This window comes from Mustela erminea, chromosome 12 (assembly GCF_009829155.1).
Source record: "Mustela erminea isolate mMusErm1 chromosome 12, mMusErm1.Pri, whole genome shotgun sequence".
Classification (NCBI taxonomy): Eukaryota; Metazoa; Chordata; class Mammalia; order Carnivora; family Mustelidae; genus Mustela; species Mustela erminea.
The window spans coordinates 5,952,733-5,978,211 of NC_045625.1; the positions used below are offsets into that span (position 1 = coordinate 5,952,733).

General features: G+C 44.2%; 1 protein-coding gene across 15 annotated transcripts in view; it reads left to right on the forward strand.

Annotated features, from left to right (window-relative positions):
* The window catches only part of FNBP1 (formin binding protein 1), a 144,016-nt gene that overhangs the window by 107,560 nt on the left and 10,977 nt on the right, over positions 1 to 25,479 (forward strand). For 3 of the 15 annotated variants that reach the window (XM_032307776.1, XM_032307769.1, XM_032307768.1), the window contains exons 7-13: positions 2,370 to 2,498; positions 3,680 to 3,826; positions 9,343 to 9,540; positions 10,486 to 10,668; positions 13,738 to 13,821; positions 16,412 to 16,426; positions 20,276 to 20,385. In XM_032307776.1, coding sequence (XP_032163667.1) covers positions 2,370 to 2,498; positions 3,680 to 3,826; positions 9,343 to 9,540; positions 10,486 to 10,668; positions 13,738 to 13,821; positions 16,412 to 16,426; positions 20,276 to 20,385 — 866 coding nt within the window. The remainder of the gene's footprint in view (positions 1 to 2,369; positions 2,499 to 3,679; positions 3,827 to 9,342; positions 9,541 to 10,485; positions 10,669 to 13,737; positions 13,822 to 16,411; positions 16,427 to 20,275; positions 20,386 to 25,479) is intronic. The other 12 variants (XM_032307774.1, XM_032307775.1, XM_032307780.1 and 9 more) reach the window with 9 other exon arrangements.

Sequence of the window (25,479 nt, forward strand, 5' to 3'; positions counted from 1 at the left end):
GGGTAAAACTGGTTTTGAGATTCCGAAAGGCCTTGAGAACTTCAAAGTTTGAACTTCAGGTAATAAGGAAATCAGTTTGGAAATATTTAGATGGTTAACCTCTGAGAAGTGTTCGAGAAGAGAATGGAGGCGGCAGCAGTGAATGACCACGCTGGGCTTTCACCGTCATGCAGATGAGTGAAAAAGTGTCAAGGAAGTGAAAATCAGATGAACCCTCCAAGTCACAGAGGCAGGAAACCATAAAGAACACCGAGATGTGCAAAATCTGGTCGTGGACGCTACCGATGATCAGACAGCAAGTGGGCCATCGACTTTTCCTGTTGAGCATGTCGGTGTTCTTTTTTGTCCTTTTAAAATATGAGTGGGTTTGGGGTGCCTGGGTGACTCAGTGGGTTAAAGCCTCTGCCTTCGGCTCAGGTCATGATCCCAGAGTTCTGGGATTGAGCCCCGCATCAGGCTCTCTGCTCAGCCGGGAGCCTGCTTCCCTTCCCCTCTCTCTGCCTGCCTCTCTGCCTACTTGTGATCTCTGTCTGTCAAATATAAATAAAAATCTTTGAAAAAATAAAAATAAAATATGAGTGGGTTTAGTAAAACGAAACGAAAAAGAAAGAAACAAAAAGTTCCTGTAGTTACGCTGGAACAAGGCCCTTTTCCTGTTGTGTTTTTGGCTTGGTGGGGTAGCCAGCCAAGTCACCTGCAGGCCAAGCCACTTCTGCATCTGGCAGGGGCTAGTTTTTGCCCTGCAGGAAGCTCAGAGTCATTTAGAGATTCAGGAGGTCATATTTTTGAAAACATATCCAAAGCGCTAGATGAGTCCACAGTGGGCTCACCAGCGTAGCCATCAGTGGTATTTGTAGATGACGTCAGAGTTCACAGGCTTTCTGTTCAAGCTTTAAAATCAATTCTGCAAGGCGCCTGAGTGGCTCAGTGCGTTAAGACCTCTGCCTTCGGCTCAGGTCATGATCTCAGGGTCCTGGGATCGAGCCCCGTATTGGGCCCTCTGCTCACCAGGGAGCCTGCTTCCTCCTCTCTCTCTCTGCCTGCCTCTCCACCTACTTGTGATCTCTATCAAGTAAATAAAATCTTTAAAAAAATGTATACTGAAAGTAAGCATCTGCATGCTTCCCTGGCACAGTTGTGGAGCGTGCAACTCTTGATCTCTGGGTTCAAGCCCACACTGAGTGTAGAGATTACTTTAAAAAAAAAAAAAAAAAATAGGGACTCCCTCGTGGTTCAGTTAGTTGAGCATCTCCGTCAGCTCAGGTCATGATTCCAGGATCCTGGGATCGAGTCCCGCATCGGGTTCCCTGTTCAGTGGGGAGCCCGCTTCTCCCTCTGCTCATGCTCGCTCGCTCTCTGATAAATAAATAAACATCTTTAAAAATAATAAATAAAAATAATTTTAAAATAATAAACATTGCAGAGATTATTAGAAAGGTCTGTTTAGATCAGGGCTCCTGTGCCTTTGTAATTCATGAACCCCACTGAGAATTGGATAAAAAAAATTTATGGATTGGGGCCCCTGGGTGGCTTAATTTGTTAAGCATCTGCCTTCAGCTCAGGTCATGATCTCAGGGTTCTAGGATTGAGCCCCTCATCGGGCTTCCTGCTCAGCAGGGAATAGTTTTTGTTTTGTTTTGTTTTTTTAAGATTTTATTTATTTATTTATTTGACAGAGAAAAAGCAGGAGGAGGAATACAAGCAGGGGGAGTGAGGGGGGAGAAGCAGGGAGCAGGGAGCCCAATGCGGGGCTCTATCCCAGGACCCCAGGATCATGACCCAAGCCAAAGGCAGATGCCTAATGACTGAGCCATCCAGGTGTCCCTCAATAGGGAATCTTGCTTTTGCCTCTCACTCTTTCTCTGTGCACTCTCTCTCTTTCTCTCTCAAATAAATGAATAAAATCTTTTTAAAAATTAATAGATTCCCTCATCCCCTCCTTAAGGAAAAGGAAAAATATATATATATACACACATACATATACATACATACATACATACACACACACACATATATATAATATAAAATATATGTACATAGCATAAAAATATATATATAAGCATAGGTTTCCACAAGGCCCACCTAGGTAAGATAAATATGTGAATTGGGCCAAGGGCAGACAATAAAGAAGAGAGACACTTGGGTCAAACTAGAAAGTGATGCCAAGTGAAGACAGAACGGTAGGGTTGGTGAAAAACTAGGGTACACAACCTTACCTAAACGAAATTCAAATTCCAAACAATTTCTAGAAAATAACACCTGCCCGGTAGAACACATTGGAGGTAAAGTGGACTGCAGACCCCTCTGGTTTGCAATTCTAGACTCTTATCCTATGTAAACATGGGGGTATTCTCATTTTTTGCCCCAAGGCGCGACAGCAGGCTCAAGTACGACACCAGATGGCAGAGGACAGCAAAGCCGATTACTCATCCATCCTCCAGAAGTTCAACCACGAGCAGCACGAGTATTACTATACTCACATCCCCAACATATTTCAGGTAAGTCATTCAGGCCTCTCAGATCGGCTTTGCCTTTAGAGACTCGTGTCTTTGGAATCCTGATGGCTGGGCTTACCTTCGGAGCATATACAGAATTCTAAATTCCCTCCAAGTGAAGCCACTTTTGAAGCATCCAGGGAGTGCCTGGGTGGCTCTGTCAGTTAAGCATTTGACTCTTGACCTCAAGTCTTGAGCTCAGGGTCATGAGTTCAGGCTCTGTGTTGGGGTCTGATCTGGGCTTGGCGCCTCCTTAAAAAAAGAAAAAGAAAAGAAATAAATAAAGATATCTATCTATCTATCTATATATATATAGATATCGATATCTATATAGATAGATATCTATAGATATCTATATATGGCATTGACTGGCAATAAGATGAAATATAATATTACATATTATAATTTGTATTATTATATATAATATTAATGTCAAGGTCAATCAGTGACCTTTGCAGTTGTCCTCCGTTCACGCCTGTAGCCTTTCTTTGCCAGTCTTAGAAGTGCAATTCTGAGATTAGCGCCCTCTTTGCTAAAAGGAGCATTCAGATTACAAAATGCCAACTTAATTTTAGGAGTCCTAATAGAATTCATACAGTTACAGGATTTGAACAAATACAGTCCTTGTCTTTGGATTGTTTTTCTTTTGGGCTACTCTAGGTTGTCAGAAATGGCATGAGTAGAGTTGGAGACGTGTTCTCCCACTTTGGGAATCTTTCACCACTTGTGTCCGGTTGTGGAAAGAGTAACAAGTATTTGCTTCTTCGTGTCTACACCCACTGCATACAAGAGCCTCCAGCTCGCAGGCGGAAGATACACTAGTTACCTCTCAGCCCGTGTTGGGTTGAGACCATTAACCAACACCAGGCTTTTGGTAAAGTAATTACCCCAATCAAAGGTAGGGAGATGTTTGGTGTGTCCCCAAGTGACATCAGTGATAGAAGCACTTGAGCTTGGGGTTCTCTCTGAAATTGGAGAGGAACCCTGGAAGGTACACATTTGGACAGCCTGACCACTCTAACATACGTGTGCAGCCAGTGAAGAGGGAGCCAGTCATCCACTCCAACCCTACCGACTGGCTGTTCCCATCCCAGACGATTTGCTCGAGGTGACAGTACTGCTGCAAACAATTCCCGTGAGTCACAGTGGACCCGATTAATTTCGTGCAAAATCTAATGTTGCAGAAAATACAGGAGATGGAGGAGAGGAGGATAGTAAGGATCGGGGAGTCGATGAAGACGTACGCGGAGGTCGATCGGCAGGTGATCCCCATCATTGGGAAGTGCTTGGATGAAATCGTGAAGGCAGCGGAGTCCATCGATCAGAAGAACGTAAGTATTCCAGTTTGGACATGATTTACAACGAAGGGTTTCTGGTTCCATTGTTTCTTCGCCGCCGTCCACAGCGAATCATCTCGAGATGGGTGGCTCCTCCCAGGGCTCGCGAGTACTTTGCAGCAGTAGTAACAGCACTTTCGAGTGTTCTGTTGTGCCCTCAGTCTTCTGGATGTAGCTCCTGAATTTCTTTTCCAGAAAACACAGGTAAGTCTGAGCCATTGCAGAATGGTCAGTTGGCCGAGTTACCCCCATGCCGGGATCTGGTTCTGTAGGGCACTGTTGACATTTTGCTGGCCGGAAAATTCTCTACTGTAGGGGCCTGTCCTGAGTGCTACAGGGTGGTTAGTAACACCTGTGTCCTCTACTAACCAAATTCTGTTAGCACCCTTCCCTGGTTGTAACGGTCAGAAGTGTCTCTGGATGTTACCACATGTCCCCTTCGGGACATTGTCGTCTCTGTCTGAGAACACTACTCATGGCCATTATCATTCATTTGGGTTACTTTCCTAGAAACCTATTTCCCTCAACAAAAATATCAGCTAGGACACCAGCATAGGCTTTTACAAACATTTTATTAATTTGCAAAACCAAATATCTAAGAAAAAGCAATGTCATAAGTATTATTTGTCGTAAGAGCGTCTTAAAATGAGTCTAGGCAAGAGATCAAAGCCATCTTTCCTGTGAACATGCCTTAGCGTATAGATTCTTCATTCCTCTAAGGATGTTCTAGGTGTATTACCATATTTAAGGCCATCTGTGTAAAAAAATAATTATCGACCCAATGTGCAGAAATACTTCAAACGTGTTAACTAATAAGTGTTTGTAGGAGGAATGGTTCTAGTAGCAAGCATTATTTATTTATTTTATTTTAGGATTCCCTGATCTCTATTTTATTAACATCTGTTAACCTGGAGCTTCCTTCTTCAGTGATTTCAGCTAACATTTTTGGGGAAAATTTCTAGTGCTTATTAATTAATGGTGTTTACCCCACAAAACTACATTATGCTAAGAAGGAGTCGCAGGTGATCAAACCATCCTTTCCTTATGCTGAACACATGTCTTGATTGAGACACATGTGACTGGTCATGCCCCCAGGCAGTCCGGTTTTTTTCATTTTCTTGCCACTGTTACTTTGATTTCGGACATCTCTTCATCATCCGTTTCAGACAAAGTCATTTTTTTCTTTTTTCTAAAGATTTTTATTTATTTATTCAAGAGAGAGAAAGCATGAGCAGGGGGAGGGGTAGAGGGGGAGGTAGGCTCCCTTCTGAGCAGGGAATCCAACTTCGGGTTCTATTCTGGATGGTGGGATCATGACCTGAGCTGAAGGCAGAGGCTTTAACCCACTGAGCCACCCAGGTGCCCCAAAACAAGCCTGATTTTAACTTCTTATATTAGAAGCTTAGAAATATCTTCTTCCTTGAAACTTCACAATTTTACAAGATCATGTCTGAATGATGGTTTCCCTTAATCAGTTTTATCTGGGAAATCGTGAGCTCCCTAGATTTACAGGACATTTCTCCCATTATGGGAGACTTGTTTTCCTGTTCTATCACTGATCATTCTTTTTCACCTATGACCTTCATGCTAAATCCAAGGGTCTCTTCTAGGTCTTCATTCAAGTTCTTATTCAAGAACTTAAACTGTTAGCAGCACCGGTCCCCACTCGACCACTCTCCTACCTGCTGTTCCTTCACTTGAGTCCCAGGAAGCCACACTGTGATGGCTTTTCCCCTCACTGACTCAGTCTCCTTTGCTTGTTCTTCTTCTTCTTACATCTAACTTGGGAGCACCTCTGGGCATTGATCTTGAACCTATGTACTTTATGCATTTGCTCCTTGGAGTGACCCATAGACTTTCGGAGCGTGAAGTCCCATCTCATCTCTGAATCACACGTGTCACATGCCCAGCCTGGACCTGTCCCTCCACGGTAGGTTCATACATTCAGCTGCCAGGTGGCTTCGCCACTTGGATTCTACTCCGTTCCTCAAGCTCAGTGTACCCAAGGGGGAGCTCCCGATCTGTCTTGCCGAACCTGCACCTCTCATAGTCTTCACTGTCTCCGTCATGGCATTTCCATCCTTCTGGAGTCAAGATCTTTTTCTGACACCTGCATTAATTTATCAGCCAATCTTGGCTTTACCTCTTGGCTTTACCTCCAAAATACATTAAGACCCCACAGAGCTTACCTCCTCTGTTGTTACCCTTCTGATCCAAGATCTCCACGAGTTGGGTTGTGCAGGAGCAGCTTGGATTACTGCAGGAGATGCCTGATGTCTCCCTATCTTTGTTCCCCACCCCCCATTCTTAACAGAGAGACCAGAGGGCTTCCTTTACAATAAGTAGGATCACGTGTCTCCTCTGTTCAGAGACCTCCGTGGGCTTCCATCTTACAGGAAAAGTCAGAACCACTGTGGGCTCAAAGCCCTGAACGATCTGGAACACGCTCCCTCCCCATTTATCTGTCTGATGTCACCTCTTCTGTATTCTCCCCCGTGCTGTGGCCACAGCAGCCTGCTGTTCCTCAGAAACTCCCAAGTAGGGCGCCTGGGTGGCTCAGTGGGTTAAGCCGCTGCCTTCGGCTCAGGTCATGATCTCAGGGTCCTGGGATCGAGTCCCGCATCGGGCTCTCTGCTTGGCAGGGAGCCTGCTTCCTCCTCTCTCTCTCTGCCTGCCTCTCCATCTACTTGTGATTTCTCTCTGTCAAATAAATAAATAAAAAATATTTAAAAAAAAAAAAAAAAAAAAAAAAAAGAAACTCCCAAGTATGCTCCTGCTGTGTTCCCTCTGCCTGGAGTATTCCTCCCACAGACATCTGCATGGCTCATTCCCTCAGCCTCCTTCAGGTGTTTCCTTGAATGAATGTTTCATTTTGCTCTTTTTTGAGAATTCAAGGGTCAGATATTTCTTAATCCATGCAGATCATCTTTCCTGGCACGTTCCCTTTCTCTTTCCAGACATCCTGCTCTGTTCTCATGGTGCGTCTCGAGTTTATCTTCTTGTGCAGGTTCAGCTCGTAGCTAAGTTAGCTGTGGTGTTGCTGCTTTTGATCTTTGCTATTTTTAGTGTAGCTTTTCTTTGCTCACACACTTGTTATCTCCACGTCTTCGTGTTTAGTTGCTGGCATGTCCTCCTTCAAAATTTTCATCTTGAGAAACGTTGATGGTATTTCATGACATGGCTCCCCGAACATTTACTGAACACCTACTTCCTTCCATGCATGGTGTGCTCACCACGACCCACCGAGGAGAACCTTGAACTCAGGGAGGTGACAGCCTTGCCCAGGGCCACATAGTGAATGTGTCCATCTGGTTCCAAAGCCATGTACTTTCCCTTAAGCCCCTCCCGCCCCACCTTGTGCTTTTTATTTCTAAAACAAGAACTGTTTCTGGCAATGTTCGAATCCTTTCACTCACTCACTCACTCTCAAGGGACAGACCATAGCAAAATAAATGAGAATCTCTTTTTTAGAGTGTGCAAATGGGATGAGCATTTGGGGGAAAGTGAGGTAGGAAAGAATGCTAGAAAGTGCCAGAGGGGACGGGGCTGGCTCTTCCACCAAGAGGTTACATTTGAGCAAAGAGTTGAAAGAGGTGATTGAATAATTATTTGAGTGGGACAGAAGGACAGAAACCTCCCAGCTCTGTCAGCCCCTTCTCCAACAAACTGGATGTCCCGTCTGCCCCTTGATACAGTCTCAGAATCACGTGGTTACTGAAAAGGTCAAACTGGTTTATTTGTGTATGGTTAATTTCCGTTTATATCAAATGACCATGTTTTCATTAGAGCACATCAGTGAGTCACTGGCACACCTGGGCCTGTAGATCTGAACCTGCTTGCCTATGTTTAACCGTAACGGGAACAGTGGTGTCTTACACAGGGCGGTTTGTTTTTCCTCTCACGTAAAAGATGTCTGCAGGCAGAGGGCTCAGCGCCGGCATGGACAGCTGGTCTGTAAGTTCTCAGGGACTCAGGCTCCTCCTAGTTCACAGCTTTGGATGGTGTGACCTTCAAACTCTCCATGGCTTCTGGAGCGCCGACTATCACATCCAAATTCCAGAAAGCAGAATATGGAGAAAGGCCCGTGCTATCCCTTTAAAGAGTCTTCCTAAAATTACACACCATCCTGGCTGCATCTCAGAGATCTCAGAGGTCAAAACTTAGGTGGCCACCTCCTGTTGCCCAGAAGGCTGGGGAATGAAGCCTTCAGGTAGGTGGCAGGGTGTGCAACTTAAAATCAGGGTTCCTATTCCTGAGAAGAAAAGACAGTTGGCTATTGGAAGACAGTTGGCAGTCTGTGGCCCATCTCCAGAGTAAGGGGTAACTAAAATAGCTATATGCCCTACCGACTGTGGGCTTATATGAAGAATTGAGATCTTTCCATATGGTCTTCTGTAGTGTCCTTTTTTTAAAGTCAGTTGATCATTGGTTTCAATTGTTACTACAAATCACATGTGCTTTTGTAATGCGTTATGTACGTATCTATCTGCCTGTCTATCTATGACATTCTGGTTATGATTGCCTTACACGTTTGTCTGTACCACAGACAAACCCTGAGAAGGTGTAGCACCCAGAGTTCCTAGCAGAGTGCTTGGACTCAGGGGCCTGTGGGGTAGGCATTCGGTTCGTTGAATTTTTTCAGCAAACATTTATTGCACACGGTTCTCACCGGCACCATCTCGGTCTAGGGATACAACAGAGGAAAAACAGACGAGAGCTTGCATGCGGATGGGGGAGAGTCTAAGAACAAATGTATCCATAAGGGAAAATCCTGGAATAAATATAATCTAATATATTATATTATTATATATATTTATTTTTATATATTATATCATTATATATCTATTAAAATTAATATCCCTGAACCACTATGAACCAAAGAAGTGATAGAGATTACCTACTCTTTGATTTGATTTTGTGTATGCTAAACTACCTTAAGAACTCCTGGTGAGAACCAGACTTTTGTATTACTGTATTTTTCAAGGGAAGTGCCTAACAGTGGCTCTTTTTTCTCTGCTTTTAGCAGAGTCCTTCTTACTTAATATTTGTTTCTCCAGCTGCAGAAAAATGGCTGTTGAGAGTATCTTCCCATCCAGCTAGACTTGTAGCTTTACAAATAGTGCTTATTCTTTCTAATGATAAAACTATTGGGACGCCTGGGTGGCTCAGTCGGTTAAGCATCTGCCTTTGGCTTGGGTCATGATCCCAGGGTCCTGGGATCGAGTCTCGCATCTGGCTCTCTGCTCAGCGGGGAGCCTGCTTCTCTCTCTGCCTCTGCCTGCCACCCTGCCTGCTTGTGCTCTCTCTCTCTCTGACAAATAAATAAATAAAATCTTTAAAAAACTACCATTAGAAAAACTCTGTTACCAATCAATGTAGATATAATTCTGTAGATAACTATAGAGATAAAGTTCTTTACGATAGCCTGTGTATGGGGCCATCATAATTCGTTGTGTAAAAAGTATTCGCACGTGTTTGAATGCATTTGTGTTTGATGGCTATAATTTCAGGATTCCCAACTGGTAATAGAAGCTTATAAGTCCGGGTTTGAGCCTCCCGGGGACATCGAATTTGAGGATTACACCCAGCCGATGAAACGCACTGTGTCGGATAACAGCCTCTCGAATTCCCGAGGAGAAGGCAAACCAGAGCTCAAGTTTGGTGGCAAATCCAAAGGAAAGCTATGGCCTTTCATCAAAAAAAATAAGGTACTGATGGTTGGACCCAGCGTGAAATGAATTTTATAAAGTGTGGCGATTGTCTCGGTTAGTCTTTAAAAAACAAAACCAAACCAAACTAAAGAATGTGAGCCTGTAGTTCACAGAATGCAAAAAAAGAGCTAGCGTACTGTTTTATTTAAGAACCATGATTTCTCTTTGGTGGTGGTCCCTTTGCCATGGCCGTTTGTCTTATTTCGGATGCACTGCCACCTGACTCGTGCCATCCACACTAACACTGACCTCTACTGACCTCTTGGCCATCTCCCATCACGCCTTTCACCGCTAAGTCCACTAGCCGCTGGTCCCCTCGGCTGGGAGAGGGGGTGCTGTGCGGGATTTCTCTTAACAGCTGATCAGCAGCTCTGATTCGAAATCGTGTCCATGGGTTAATAGCTTGGGTTTTGACTTCACGTTAACATGTGCCTCCATGAACATTTTGCGTTTTCTTTTGGTAGCGCGGTCGTAGGCGCGGGACAGCGCTGACCTGGGCGTCCCGTGTGGTCCAGGCACCCTTACTACGCTCTCCCGAGAATAACTGCATATTTAATTTCCCAAAGACTGTCTTGCTGTTTTGACAACTTTGGCATCTAAGGTCCTCTATGTTGTCCCATCCAGCTCTGGTGGTTTTAGGTGGTTTAGAAATCTTGACCCTTTTCTGGCCTTAACTGGTTGAGCGTTAACTAACGTAGTTTTGCATGGGAGAGCCTGCATGAGCTTCTGGTCGCAGATTTCTTGCTCTTCTTCCGTCGCTTTACTGACTAAAACCTCCACTTTTCGTCATGTTCTACATGTTTTCTTTTGGACCATGGCCTAAATATGTAATCGTTTGTGTTTTACTTGCTTTGGATTTCAAATATGATTTGATGCTTATTTTGTTTTGTGTCTTATCTTCTTGTTTCTGATTTTACTCTCACTGCTCCGTCTTACATGTAGCTTATGTCCCTTTTAACATCCCCCCATCAGCCTCCCCCTCCCCCCCCTGCCTCTGCCTCACCCTCTGCTGTTCCCAACGGCCCCCAGTCTCCCAAGCAGCAAAAGGAACCCCTCTCCCATCGCTTCAACGAGTTCATGGTCTCCAAACCCAAAATCCACTGCTTCAGGAGCCTAAAGCGTGGGGTAAGTTCTGCTCTGGAATCCTGTCTCTTGTGCGCTCTGGGCGCATGTGTCGTTCTGCATGACTTATTTTGTTTGTGAATGAATCCATTGTGTTTTCTTGTAACACGGAACAGTAAGAACCTGGGCTTCACCGTAGCTAGAAAGAAGAACCCCAGCGGGGGAGGAGAGAAGTAAGAAGGAAGCAGAGTGGATAGAAAGAAGAAGAGAAAGCGAGCCGGCCGGCCCAGAGTCCTCTGGGTCTCGAGCACATTTCAGAAAGGCTTTTCTCCACTTCCCTTTTAAAACCTCTAAGTCATTAATGTTCTACCTTGATTTTACCCAAAAAGGAAGCTTAGATTCGGTTTCCAAAGCCAGCGACATCCGAGATGAGGAATTGGAAGTCACTGTAGATGCAGAAAACATTTGCCTGATGGTTGCTGAAAACAGCATGAGGGTCACAGAGCTGCTTCTGTCTGAGCTAAGCCTCAAGGTTCGAGGGGGAAATGTCACGAGGTTACGGTGGTTTCTTGAGCTGTGTTGGGGAACTTTAGAAGATAGTGAGAAAATGTCTGTTGGCTGGAAGAGGCCTAAAGCCAGATTTATCGTTAGAGGTGGAGATAATAAGCAGCTGACATTTACTGAGCGCTGATGGGGGACCAGACTCTGTTCCGTGGTTGTCTTTTACTGCCCTGTGAGTCTGGGCACTATGACATCCTTATTTTACTGGTAAGAAAACCGAGGCCCCAAAAGATGAGGTTAGGAAGAGGTGAAGTCAGATAGTGTGCTCGTCGTCCGAGGTGCTGTGACGTCCACACTCGGGGAGCATCCGCTGGGACAGGGTTGACTTGGTAGTGGACATCCTCTCGACTCAAGCTTGCCCGTTCGGTTAGGAACACCTGTGCCAGACGCACGGGGTTTTGTGCAGCTGATCCAGGAGCCAAAAGGAGTTGCCCGTTTGGTTGCGAGGACAAAAGTGGAATAAAGTCATTTGGAGCCTCCCAAATAAATCGAACTGATCCGTGTAGTCTGAGCCATCCCCAGATCGAGGCATGGCGGTCAGGAGTAAATGGACACGTGGACCCAGTAAGGTCTTTTATCCCGATCTGTGGGGACTGCAAGGCAGTGGCTGTGGGACGTGTTCTCGTAGAAACATAATTTTTACTCTTCCCTTCCTTTGGGTAAAAAAGAGTATCAATGTTTAATAGCTGGGACTAAAACGAGGGGTGGGACGTATACGAAAATTGGAATGATACAGAGGAGATGGGCACAGATGACATGCAAATTCTCGAAGCATCCCGTATTTTTAAAATAAGTAAATAAATAGAAAGAGGGACAACCCCCCCATTCTGTATATGCAGAGTTCCTTTAATATGGAGATCGCAACATTTTCTGTAAAGGATACAGATAGTCGGCGAAATTATCTCGTCTTAAGGTTCCCCAGCATATCAGGTTAAGAATTAGCAATGTAATTTCCTCAAGATTTCAAGAGAGCCATTGTTAGAAGGCAGAGCGTTAGCTTCGGAAGTGGGTGATGGACCCCGTTGAGCTCTATAATGAGATCCCAGTTCCGGGCTCGATCAGGCTGGCTTTGAAAACTCCCCGGCCATCCCACTTACTCCTGGAAGAATGTCCAGCATCTGGCCAGGGTTTTTTTGCAACACCATCAAGTTTTATGTTAACTGTAAGTCAGTTAACCCATCTCTCGGCCACTTGCAAGACCTTTACCAAAGCACTCGTTTATTCTGTTTCTAACAAGTACCTCTGCATGGTCTTTTGGAATCTCACGATGGAGTATGCGGAGTATTTGTGATTGTTTACCATTCGTTTCTGTGTCTGTGTCATTCCCTCAACACCACCACAGTGTGTTGGTTGCAAATGGTTTTCTGAATCTGTATTTCATGATGTTCTCTAAATGTTTGGGGAAAGACCAAAGAATGTCAGTAATCAATAAGTGTATGAGAAAGATGGCTAGGAAAAATATACCCCTTTAAAAAAAGGGGGGGAAATGAGGAATGGGTTATTATGATGATTTAGAGGAAAATCCCTCTTTTAAAAATTGTAAATGAGCAAAATGAATTTTATTGCCTACTCTTTAAATCTGTGCTCAACAAAAACCCGGTTAAAAAAAATTTTTTTTTCTCCCTGCTTTGTTTTCCCAGAGAGTTAACACACACGTACACATTCTAGAAGAATTAGTGAATAAATAGAAACATATTTCTGCTTCCTTCATTTTGGGTCAGCCTGTTCTCAGTGAGGGTCAGGTTGGAGGTCCCTTCCTTCAGGAAGTAGAAGTGAACAAAAAAGAAAGAAAAAAAAAAAAGAAAAAGGAAATGCATCACAGAAGTAAAATTAGGAAGTTCAAAAATGAAAAATAAATCTGAAGTTTGGGGAAATAAATTTGATTTTAAAACAATCTCAACACAGAAGGTACATGGATTATGGAGCCCGTCATGAAAATAATACTGTCCTTCTGTTTCCTTTATGCCTCATTTAGAACTTTAAGACTGTTGTGCCAAAGATAGGAAAAAGTGACCTAGAATAACAGATCTGTGATTTTAACACATCTATTAATTTATTGTGTTTTGCAGCTTTCAGATCCAGATTTCCGTTTTTGTTCCTATTATCCGAATGTGTGACCCCTATGCAGACATTTCTTAGCATAGCTGATTTTGTGTCTAAATAATGAACCAGGATAAAATTTTTTTGTTGTTGTTGTGAATCATTGGCATCTGTAAGAAAATCTTGTTTCACTGAACATTTCTAAAGTATGCCACCGAGCTTTCCTAACCATTTCTTCATCTTTACCTAAGACAAGGAAAAATGAAACTAGACAGTGTGGTCTCTGCTTGCAATTTACAAATGTGTTGTCTTAAATTAAGATTTCTCTTTCTGGTCTCGACAAGGGCCTTCTAATTCTAAAATATGGGCCCATTTCCCCCCATGTGTGATAATTCATGGCATGGAAAAAAATCCCATCACAGTTGATCAAAAGGTTTGGAAAATCCTTACTGATTGTTTGTCAGATGTTACAATTTTATGGTCACTTTAATTTTATTCATTTTATCTTGTTCTCTTGCTGATTATTGGCAGACTCAGTCTTTCTGTTTTCACAAAGAACTCATGAAGAGGACGATAGGGAAACCCACGTATGCTTTTGAAGCTAGGGACTATGTTGTAAGTTGACCTGTGACGGCCAGGGCATTGAGTCATGGCTCAGGTACTAACCCCTCGGACAGCACCAAGACTGGGGACCCGGCAACGAAATTCTCCCCTGGGTGACCTGGACACGGGAAGAGCCAAGTTATTACTATAAAGTCAGCCCCAAGTTACTTCATCTGGAAAGCTCGGGTGGGAAAAAGGAACCAACTTCCCAAGAACAACCGGGCTTCCCCAAAACGGCAGTGGACGGAGCTTGGCTCTGCCCGCTTGTCGCCGATCGTGACTGCCGTCTGAGAAGATGTCCACGGGTGTGATTCTAGGGCAGAATCTCACCCATAACCACAGCCGCAGAGCGTGGTCCCAGGAGGACATTCTTACAGACGGCGGTCGTGTAGATCGTGCGAGGACACCCCCCCCCCCCCCCGCCCCGTGTGAAAGAGATGGATCCGTAAGGGGGTCATGCCGTGAAGCTTGGGGAACCAAAACAATCATCGGGGCGTGGGCGAGGTCACAAAGTAGTCCCGTGACTTTCCACGGACCATAATTCAACCGTTACTTCTGTACTTATTTTCACTGTCCCCTTTCTTCGTACTTGAGGTTCGTACCTGTGGCCGTGCAGTAACACATGGACCCGCTGGCTCTGTGTCCCCTCATGTGTTATTGACATGTGTGGCTCCCAAGGCTCCATACTTGTTGCCTGAAACTGACCGCTTTCTAGTTCCTCGGATGTCTCGCGGTGCACCTAATGCAGTCTTTGCAAGTATTTTCTCAAAGGCTTCGGTTTCCCATGTTAAGTGATCTAACTGGCTGGCTTACAGCTTAAGACCGAAAACTGGTGTCTGATCGTTATGAGGATACCACACCCCATGATGGTGCTTCTTGTAGAGGGCCCATCACTGTCCACTTCAGAAGACCGCGTTTGTCTCGAAAATCCGGGATTTCCTATGGGTACTCAGATTTATTTTCGATCCTAATGACTCGTTTTTATTATGAAGTGGTAATCATTCCTGTGCTGTTAGTTTCGATGTTAGAATTCTTCTTTTGGAATGCTTAAGAAAGAACATGTAATTGATATACTCCTGTAAGTAACGGAAGTAGCCGAAGAGAGAACAGGTAGTGTATGTACAGAGTTCAAGTGTCAGGTGTTCGAATTTGCCACGTTTAAACGATCCTGTGTGAGAAAACATTTGTAGGGGGTAGCGTGCTTTGCCGGGAAGATATTTGCCAAGTTTTCCGCTGTGCACCCTGAGTGTTGTCTGTAAAGAACTCAAGATGTGATCAGCCGATCTGTGCTAAGGCTCACAGGAGGGACCGCAGGGAGAGTCAGGAGTGCGCCTGTACCTGCTGCCTTGTTCTCCCAAAAGTTTTGTCTTGCTGCCTCTTAAAGTCTTTTCCCCCATAGGGGCGATTTCTTTCAAAGCTTAATGCCTATTTGAAAAGAAGTGTCCATTTTTAGTTCATCTTAAGAATAAGATTTTTTAAACCTGGTTAAGGAATTTTTTAACGCCCTGCACTCCCAATTTAAAATCAAAGGGCTCGTTCTTTGGTCCTTGGTCTCCAACATATTTTTGATCCTACCGCAGCTGCCTGAGCTTTTAGAATTGATGACAGCTAAGTTAAAACGCACCATGCTCTCAAAACACTGCTTCCCGGCCATAGAGTATATCTCACCTGTTAACGAAGAGCCAAATGTTTCTTTTCTTTTTTTTTTTTTTAATAATTTGGAGATGCCCTTTAATCTGTTTTGTGTCCAGTAATCACTCTACCTTTGCTAATCTCCAGGCCCAACAAAATTGCACCTGCTGCCTCCTGATAATGGTCAGGAAATGCAGAGCAAGGAGTGCCCCTCGGTAGTTGAGATAACTGGGTGTTTCCTAACAGTAACTCTCAGGGCAGCTACTCCCGTCAGCTCTCCAGGTGCTTTGTAACCCCCATGGGTAGGGCTCAGAGTGCATGGGAGCCTCTGAACACACCTTCCACGGTGCGGGGGTTGGTGAGCAATGCGAGGGCATCGTCCTGCCTCCGGCCTGGTGCAGAAAGGCTTTCTGGATCCTGCAGATGGTTTCCTGGAGCAACTTCCAGCCCCCAGTTACCCATTCACCCACTCAAGAGTTTGCCTTTGTGTCTTTGAGAAATGACAGTCTTCACGTTTATTAGAGTTCCTTAAGATAAATAAATACGTTACTTACTGCGGAAGTCACTGCTCTTCAGCTCCCCCCTGTGAGTAAAACTTTCCATGTGAAATGTGGTGAACAAAAGCCTGTGTGATTATTTTTGTCTTTTATTATCAGCATGTGTCACCAACTGCAAACTTATTTGAGCTTATAACCAGGCCGATGTGACCCACACAGAACTGTGAACAGAACCTCTCCTTTTCTATCTTTATTTTTTTGCTCTGGCAACATGGCAGCGAAAGGAAGGTTTTGGCAGGGGCCAGACCCTCTTGTGAACGTTTGCACAGATCCACTGCAAGTCATTTTCACAAGCGACAGGTGAATTTATGTGTTATGTTAATACGGTGCAACTGACCGAATTCCTCTTCTTCTGATGTGTTGTCTCTCTCTCTCTTTTTTTCCCCTGTTACCTCTTCAATTTTTACATGAAGCTTTCTCTCAAGCTGGTAAGCACAATTATTCTATGCATGTCCCAAATCTAATCAGGTTTTTTTGGGTGTATGTTTCTGTTACATATGCTTTTGTTGGTGTTTCTTCAGTAGAGCTGTGCAATCCAAAGGTCCAAAATCCACTAGGGGTGATCTTAATCTTTTCAAGTTGCTAAGAAAATTAACGCGTAACTCTTGATTTGGTCTCCTTTCTTACTGGGGCCTTAAGAGGATGGCAGATATTAATAAACTTTATTTAAATGTGACCAGAAATACACATATTTGATATTGGGGAGTTTATTTATGGATCATTTGGAGTAAAAGTAAATTTAACAGCTAAAGATGTTCTCCCTAGGAGCCACAGAAGCAGGTGAAAAACACAGTGAGCCCGAAGGAGACGGGCAAGAATGGTGCCAGTCTCAAACTCAGTTCCAATGCAGCCTGGGAGAAATGCAACCCATGGGATCTTTAAGTCGCTATATAAATATGTGGGTGCCTTATGCATAGCTGATTTAAGAAATCACAAGATGACTTTATGGACAGTGAATTTAGTAAATTCTAAAATAATTTACTAAGTGTCTTGTGTTGTTCCTACCTAATGGCATAGCCCTAGTAAACAGACTAATCATTAAATTTATTAAAAGAAACTTTTTAACTCTGTAACCCCTAACTATATGTCAGAGTTACCTAGTATTCTAAGTTACATAGTATTCTAAACACCACAGCTGAATGTCTTAAAATTATGGACAATGATACACTATAACAATTCACCCAGGAATAAGGTCAGCTACTTTATGCATTGCTGTTGATGATGCAGGATAAGAGTTTCTGGTGGTCCTTATCTACACATTTGTGTGTTTGTACATGGATACATATACATGTGGATTTCCAGAATTTTTTCAACCTGACTCAGTATTTGGCAACTAGCCCAACCCCAGAGAAAACGAATATCTTGTTAAATGGAACATTTCTTAGACTGTGAAATAAAATCCTCAGACGAGTCCTTAATTAAGGTCTCTACGAGAAGGAAAACACTCTAAATGTTTCAATGAACTGAGTTGGGCAGCAGCATGGATTTGGGAGGAACTGGGTCAATTAAGTAGGAGTCTCTCAGGTACTGGGGTTTCTTCCTTGCCCTGTCTGTATTTCTTCTTTTGCTGAAGCACTGGAAGCAAAAGATAACAGTATTAATAAAATTAGGCAGTCTTTCTGCCTGAAATAGAAATCATTTGACCAAGCTGGTATGGAACTGTTGCTTTTTACCATTACTTGGAAGCCAGTAAAGAAGGGAAGTGTTGCCCAAAGATGCCTGGAGTGAAAAAGGTGTGAACTCCAAAGAAGCCGCTTACACTTCTTGTGCTTGTAGCTTGTGCTCCTGTGGGGAGAGGCTCAGAGCAAACGTTTGATTCCAGAAGTGTGTAAAACAAGGTCCTTCCAGAGCAGCAGCCACTTAAAATATCCCCACACACGTTGATCCATCTTGCAAAACCAGTGCCACCCATGGGGCCAGTCTGTTTCCAGACTGGACCACAACAAAGATTTCAGAAAGTCTACTCTGACTCAAAGCTGGAAATATAAATTCCTTCATTGCAAAACGAATCCTAGGTCAGAGTATTGCTTAAAGTCATCCAAGACTTAATGGCCTTTCAAGGTACTTCTAGACACCTAACACTCCTTCAGATTTAGAAGAAGCCGTGACCTCAGCCTCCAAGGGCAATGCAGTTTGTCTGAGGCACAGTTCATGAGATTAGTTTCTAAATAACAATACAGAGTGCCTTCTTAGCGCAGTAGGCAGCGCGTCAGTCTCATAAATAACAATACAGAAACATAGAATACCTATCGAAAGGGACCTAACTTATTCCTTTAGTTAGTTAGTTAGTTAGTTCTCTTAAGTAATTGAAGTTACAAATTTTTTGCTGTGTAAGGAATCTGTTTATAAGTCACAAGTGTTTATACACCCCTGCAAACCTTACACATGCTCACAGTCTACCCCTGAATCCCGTATGCTGACCATCCATCACACAAGCCTATTCAAATGTTTGTTAATTAAAATCCAATAAAAATGTAGAATTCAGTTCCATGGTCATCCTGGCCACATTTCAAAGGCTCAGTAGCCGTGTGTGGCCGCCGTATTCACGAGCACAGAGATGAGAACTTTCCCATTCTTTGTAGGAAAAATTCTTTGGGACTCCTGGTCGGCAGCTCGGCTTAGTAACTATTAATGAATTCACATTGGCGCCCTCCCTGCCTTTCCTGGCTTCCGAAGCAGCACGCCTTTTGTTTTATGGCATTCCAGCCCTGAAAAACAAAACAAAACAGTCCCCTCAATTTTAGAAAACACGCTGATGTGATTTAAGTAACCTCGGCAGGAAGAGAAGGTGTTGCGCTTTCGGGCTCGGTGCTGGCGCTGAGCGAAGTGAAAAGCACACGGTTCAGGTTGCACGTGTTCCAACCCGAGAATCGCCCGGGGCTGGAAACAAGCAGCCTGATTGATTTCTGTGCTGAAAGATGAGTTTGGGTCATTTTCGCTTTACAGGCAACTGACCTTGCTTGGCTTGCCATGACGGACTAGCCACTTGTGTTCTGGTTTCACTCCTCTCTCTCTGTCTCTAACACACGCGGGCACGCGCACACACAGGAGTCTAAACATCAGCCGGAAGGTGTGCGCGTGGCCTTGCGGTAAGCGCGGTTGCATCGCACCTCCCGGCACAGCAGCCCTGGCGCTCGGTCCCAAGCAGCCAGGGAGCCGGGGTCACCAGCACCATGTCAGCTGCTTTGGCCAATTCAGCTCGATTTTGGAATTACATTCCCCGGGTCCTCTCCTTTCCACCCCCACGCCCCAGCCAGCCTGTTTCATTGGCTCTAAAGTAAAATCTCTTTTTAAATTCCTTGGCTTATCCCTGGCGATTGAATCCATTTCTCTTTGTTTATGAAAATCCCTTCATGGAATCAAAGGCACTTGATCCCCCAACAGCTTAAGCCGAAGCTCCTGACTCGTAAGCACCTGGAAGAGTCTGGAAGCTCGCTGTTGGGGTTTTCCACTGAGACCGTACGCACCGAGGAAAGAGCCTAATTGTTTCTGAAAGGGGTTCCAGATATCAAAACAGGCTCCTTCTGCTGGATTGGAAACAGCTGGCATGGCTTTCGGATGCTGGGGAGTTGGTGTGGAGGTCCGGGAGCCCGTTCTATGTGGATTTTCTGAGGTCACCCTACAGATGTCAGAAAGGAATGACCCGACTTTTAGAGGCAGCGGAGGGGAGAGTGCAGGGGGTGGGGGGGGGGGGGGATAGATGTTTTAGTGACCCCTCCCCCCACATACTCTGAGGGACCAGACGTCCCATCTGTCCCTTGGTGGGGATGGAAACTTTGGGCCTCAGCCTGTGTGGGGAAGTGGGAAGAAAGACCCCGGGTAGGGAGTAAAGCGGGGCGTTCAACACGAGACCGTGGAAGGGGGGCCCTTGTCCCTGTGCGGTAGGAAAGGAGCAGACACCTCAGAAGTCCTTCCCACTCCAGTGCTGCCGCCAACACTGACGGGCAAGGGAAGGCTCTGCCTCAGAGTGTGGTCTTCACCGAGTCTTGCGGGGGCCGGAATTTCTTCTGCCCCTCTCCGTCTGCAGCCTTGCTGCTTGCCTTGGCCGAGGTGGTTGGGCGAGCAGACCTGGACCCCGAGCCGGTGTGTGGGACTTCTCTGCAGTTTGCATGCATCGATCTTACGTCTCAGCTGGGTGTCCTGGGAAAGAGCTTCCCTCTTGGTCATGAAAACACACGCGGACCTCGGCACCCCCGGTGTCTGGGGGCTGCGTCGTGCAGGCGTCCTGCGTCTGTCCTCAGGGACGAGCGCGGGCTCATGCCTGTTTGTGTCCGCAGGGTGCGACGCCTGAGGATTTCAGCAACCTCCCGCCGGAGCAGAGAAGGAAGAAGCTGCAGCAGAAAGTCGATGAATTAAATAAAGAAATTCAGAAGGAGATGGATCAGAGGTAGCGTGGAGCGTCGCGACTTATTACGAGATTCAGGTTTAGTGTGAAAGATGGGAAATCCCAGATTAGCTTCAAGAAGAGTGATGATTTCAGCGGTGTGGGGTTTTGTTGTTGTTTGTTTGTTTCTTTCACGGAGGGTCTACCGGATGGCTTCATTGCAGAGCGGGAGAATTCTTTTAACAAATAGGTTTTACTCTGAGTTTGGGGAACAAAATACATTTGGTTATCTGGTTTTTTTCTTCCTCTGTATTTCCATACTTCTTTTTTTTTTTTTTTTCCAATTTTTATTTCTATTTAAGTTTTAAATTTTATTTCCAGGACAGTTAACATCCAATGCTCTGTGAGTTTCAGGTGGACGCTACGGTGACCCAGCTTTTCTGTGCGTGACTCGGGGCTCATCGCGATAAGTGTCCCCTTCTTCCCATTCACCTGTTCTGCCCATCCCCCACCCTCTTTTCTTTTAATTACAAGTATGTACAAATGAGGAAGAGGAGCGTGGCGTGAGTCCCACCCCCCTCCCTTGCCCCACATTCTAGTTTTGGGTCTAAAATATCCTTGTCTTCCTATTTGAGGACAAGTGACAGTCAGCCTTCCCAGAGGTTCTCACGTCTCTGTACCTTGTTGTAGAGCATACTGATAGTGTCTAGAAAACAAATCACGTTATGTCTTATTACACACACCACCAGCCGCCCGCGGGGTGATGTTTTCCCACTCTTGAGAAGCTCCTGTGTCAGGATCCCACGGCTGGGGTTCCCCGTTTTCTGAGCCGTTCTGTGAGTTTGACCCCAGGATGGTGTATATGCAAAAAATAAGACGAAAAGAGTTGATAATCTCTTCATTTGCGCTTCCCTCCCCACATTTGTAGCCCGTAGGTCTTTGCTGTCACTTAGGGGCTACTTGCTAGTGATCCTGATGGAAAAACCACTTTCTTTATTGTCTCTCACCTTATAAATTCTCACTGAGTGAATCGGGGAATCATTCATCTATTTGAGATTTTCTAAAAGATAACTTGAGGTTTTGTGGCCTGTAAACAGGCCAAAGAGGGATTCTACATAAATTTCATTGTGGCAAAGCTGGAGTTAAAATTTGGTAATGCGAAAAAGTAAAATAAAATAAATAAAATAAAATTTTATTTAGTCTAGTGTGAAGGTGGTAGTTTTATTTATTTATTTTTTAAGATTTTATTTATTTATTTGACAGACAGAGATCACAAGTAGGCAGAGAGGCAGGCAGAAAGAGGGGGAAGCAGGCTCCCTGCTGAGCAGAGAGCCTGATTTGGGACTCGATCCCAAGCCCCTGGGATCATGACCTGAGCCAAAGGCAGAGGCTTAACCTACTGAGCCACCCAGGTGCCCCATGAAAGTGGTAGTTTTAGTACAAAAAAGTAGTTGTTTAGAACAACTTCTGAAAAATGGGTGGTTTTATGTATTTGTTTATTTTATTTATATTTTTAATGTTTGTTAGAGCAAGAGAGATCATGGGGCAGGTAGAGGGTCAGGGGCACAGGGGAGCAGAGGAAGAGAGAGAATCTCAAGCAGACTCCCCGCCAGCTCAGAGCCCTAGATGTGGCTCCCACGACCCTGAGATCATGGCCTGAGCCAAAATCAAGTGGGACGCTCAACCAACTGAGCCCCCCCAGGCGCCCAAAATGGGTGGTTTTATGGACACTGTTACTGTGCATAACAAATAGCAACACAGATAATTAACTTTGTTCTGTGTTAGAAATACACCTCATGAGATGAAAGTTTTCTTTATCCTTTTTATTACACGCAGAACCAAATATAAAAAAGGTCCTGCATGTATCAACCCATTACACCTCGGCCTGTGGAATAACTGAGCAGTTATATTCCGTACTGGAGTGAGAAGTTCTGACTCAGGTATTTGAAATGACATTGTAGAAGGTCATGGACACTGTTGTTCAAGAATTAGGTAGAGGGGCGCCTGGGTGGCTCAGTGGGTTAAAAGCCTCTGCCTTCGGCTCAGGTCATGATCCCAGGGTCCTGGGATCGAGCCCCGCATCGGGCTCTCTGCTCCGCAGGGAGCCTGCTTCCTCCCCTCTCTCTCTGCCTGCCTCTCTGCCTGCTTGTGATCTCTGTCTGTCAAATAAATAAATAAAATCTTTAAAAAAAAAAAAAAAAAGAATTAGGTAGAAAACTTTCTCTGCCACTTAGGTTGTGGCCGTAGAAGCTGGTTAACCTTTTAACGCTCATAGCGGCCTTGCTGGTAAGAAGGCCAGTCCAGGGGCGCTGGGTGGCTCAGTGGGTTAAGCCTCTGCCTTTGGCTCAGGTCATGATCTCAGGTCCTGGGATCGAGCCCCATTCTAGCTTAGCAGGGAGCCTGCTTCCCCCTCTCTCTCTGCCTGCCTCTCTGCCTACTTGTGATCTATCTCTCTCTCTCTCTCTCTGTCAAGTAAATAAATAAAATCTTACCAAAAAAAATAAAAAGTCCAGTGCCATTTAACGGTTTACTAGATGACTATTTATTGAGCATTTACTGTGTGCAAGGAAATATCCTAGACCCTGGGAATAAAACGATGAACAAAACACATGAAAACCTCTGCTCTCACGCAACTTACGTCTTGTCCAAGAGGAACAAGGCAGGACTCATCAAAGCACGAAGCATGAGGGTAGATTTAAAATACCCTGGGGTTCAGGGGCACCTGACTGATTCAGAGGAGTGTGCGACTCTTGATCTTGGGGTCATGGGTTCAAGCCCCACGTGGGGTGTAGAGATTACTTAAATAAATAAAACTTAAAAAAAATTTTTTTAATACCCTGGGTTCAAACCTGGTTCCACCTATTTCTTTTTCTTTTCTTTTCTTTTTTTTTTTTAAAGATTTTATTTATTTATTTGACAGAGATCACAAGTAGGCAGGGTGGGGTGGGAAACAGGCTCCCTGATGAGCAGAGAGCCTGATGCAGTACTCGATCCCAGGACCCTGAGATCATGACCTGAGCCTAAGGCAGAGGCTTTAACCCACTGAGCCACCCAGGCGCCCCTGGACAAGCTTCTTAACCTCTTCTTGATCTTAACCTCTTAACCTTACCTGTTTCCTCATCTTGAAAAGGAAGTTAATAGGATTAAATGTGTCGGTATATGGAAGGTACTTGGACCGATGCCTGGCACATAGAATCTGTAAAATAAAATGAGTATGTTCAGTGTCAACAGACTACACGTCCCAATTAGATTTTCAGACTAGACAAAGCTACAACAACCCCAAATCAACAGCCTATAAAAGGCACAGCTAACTCATAAGGGATTTAAAAAAAAAAAAAAAAAGAAACCAACATACAGGTATAGAAAGGTTGAAAATAAAAGAATGGAAAAAGGTACTGGTTGACCAGTGCCAGCCAGAAGATGACTGACTTTCAGGCCAAAAAAAACCCTCAAACTATTCAGCTTAGGAAGGTCAACTTCATAACATTAAATTAAATTAAATTAAAACATTAAATGTTTCAAGAACAAACAGCTCAGTTTAAAGCTGTAGGACTGTACAATCTTAAAACATAGAAAAGGTTATACTGTTAACCCTTTGACATGAGTGTGTATAAGAAATACAAACATGTCTTTGGAAGAGATTTTTAATGCAGTTCTCTGAGTGACTGATAGAACAGATTAACAGATTCAGGATAGAATTTTTTTTTTTAATTTTAAATCTTTTTATTAACATATAATGTATTATTTGCCCTAGGGGTACAGGTCTGTGAATCGCCAGGTTTACACACTTCATAGCACCCACCATAGCACATACCCTCCCCAGTGTCCATAACCCCACCACCCTCTCCTGACCCACCCTGGCAACCCTCAGTTTGTTTTGTGAGATTAAATTTCTTATGGTTTGTCTCCCTCCTGATCCCATCTTGTTTCATTTTTTCCTTCCCTACCCCCCAAACCTCACATGTTGCCTCTCAAATTCATCATACCAGAGAGATTATATGATAATTTTCTTTCTCTGATTGACTTACTTCACTCAGCATAATACCCTGTCGTTCCATCCATGTTGTCGCAAATGGCAAGATTTCATTTCTTTTGATGGCTGCATAGTATTCCATTGTACATATATACCACATCTTCTTTATCCATTCATCTGTCGGTGGACATCTAGGTTCTTTCCATAGTTTGGCTATTAGGGACATTGCTGCTATAAACATTCGGGTGCATGTGCCCCCTCAAATCACTACATTTGTATCTTTGGGGTAAATACCCGGTAGTGTGATTGCTGGGTCATAGGGCAGCTCTATTCAACTCTTTTGAGGAACCATGGAGATGGTGTTTTCCAGAGTGGCTGCACCAGTTTGCATTCCCACCAACAATGAAGAGGGTTCCCCTTTCTCTGCATCCTTGCCAGCATCTGTCGCTTCCAGGACAGAATACTTAAATAATATAATTGACAAAATTGACCTCAGACATGTCTATCCAATAATTTCATGGTGCACATTCTTTTTAAGCACACATAGAACATTTCTAACAACCTGAGCATATTCTGTTTTCACAAAGCAGATCTCAACAAACATCCAAGGCTAGACACCATTCAAGGTGTGTTCTCCGAAGCCTGCAGTGAAGTTGGGTACCAATAACAAACATTGAGAAACTAAGAAATGTAGCTCTAGATAACTCAGAGACTAAAGAAGAAATCATGAGACACATTGGAAACATGGACCTGTACCCCTGAAACAAATAATACATTATATGTTTAAAAGAAGAAAAAAAGAAAAAGAAATACACTGAAAGCGCGATTAAAAAAAAGAAGACATTGGAAAATATCAGAGCAGAGCTGAACCTGAACCCATATTCCACGCACCACTGGGCTGTCACTGAGGCAACACTCACAAAGGGAACTTTATAGCTTTCCATATGTATTAAAAACAAAAAACACTAAGCATCAGTGAGCTGAGTGTCTATCACAGGAAGTTAGAAAAAGCACAGCAGATTGAACCCAAGAAAACAGAAGCAAGAAAAGAGTGTAAATTAATGACACAGAAAAACATACACACTCAACAAAAAGGATCAGCAAATCCAAAAGTTGGTTCTTTGAAAAGACGAATAAAGTTAAACATCTATGGAGACCTATGAGGAGAGACAGGAGTTGGAGAA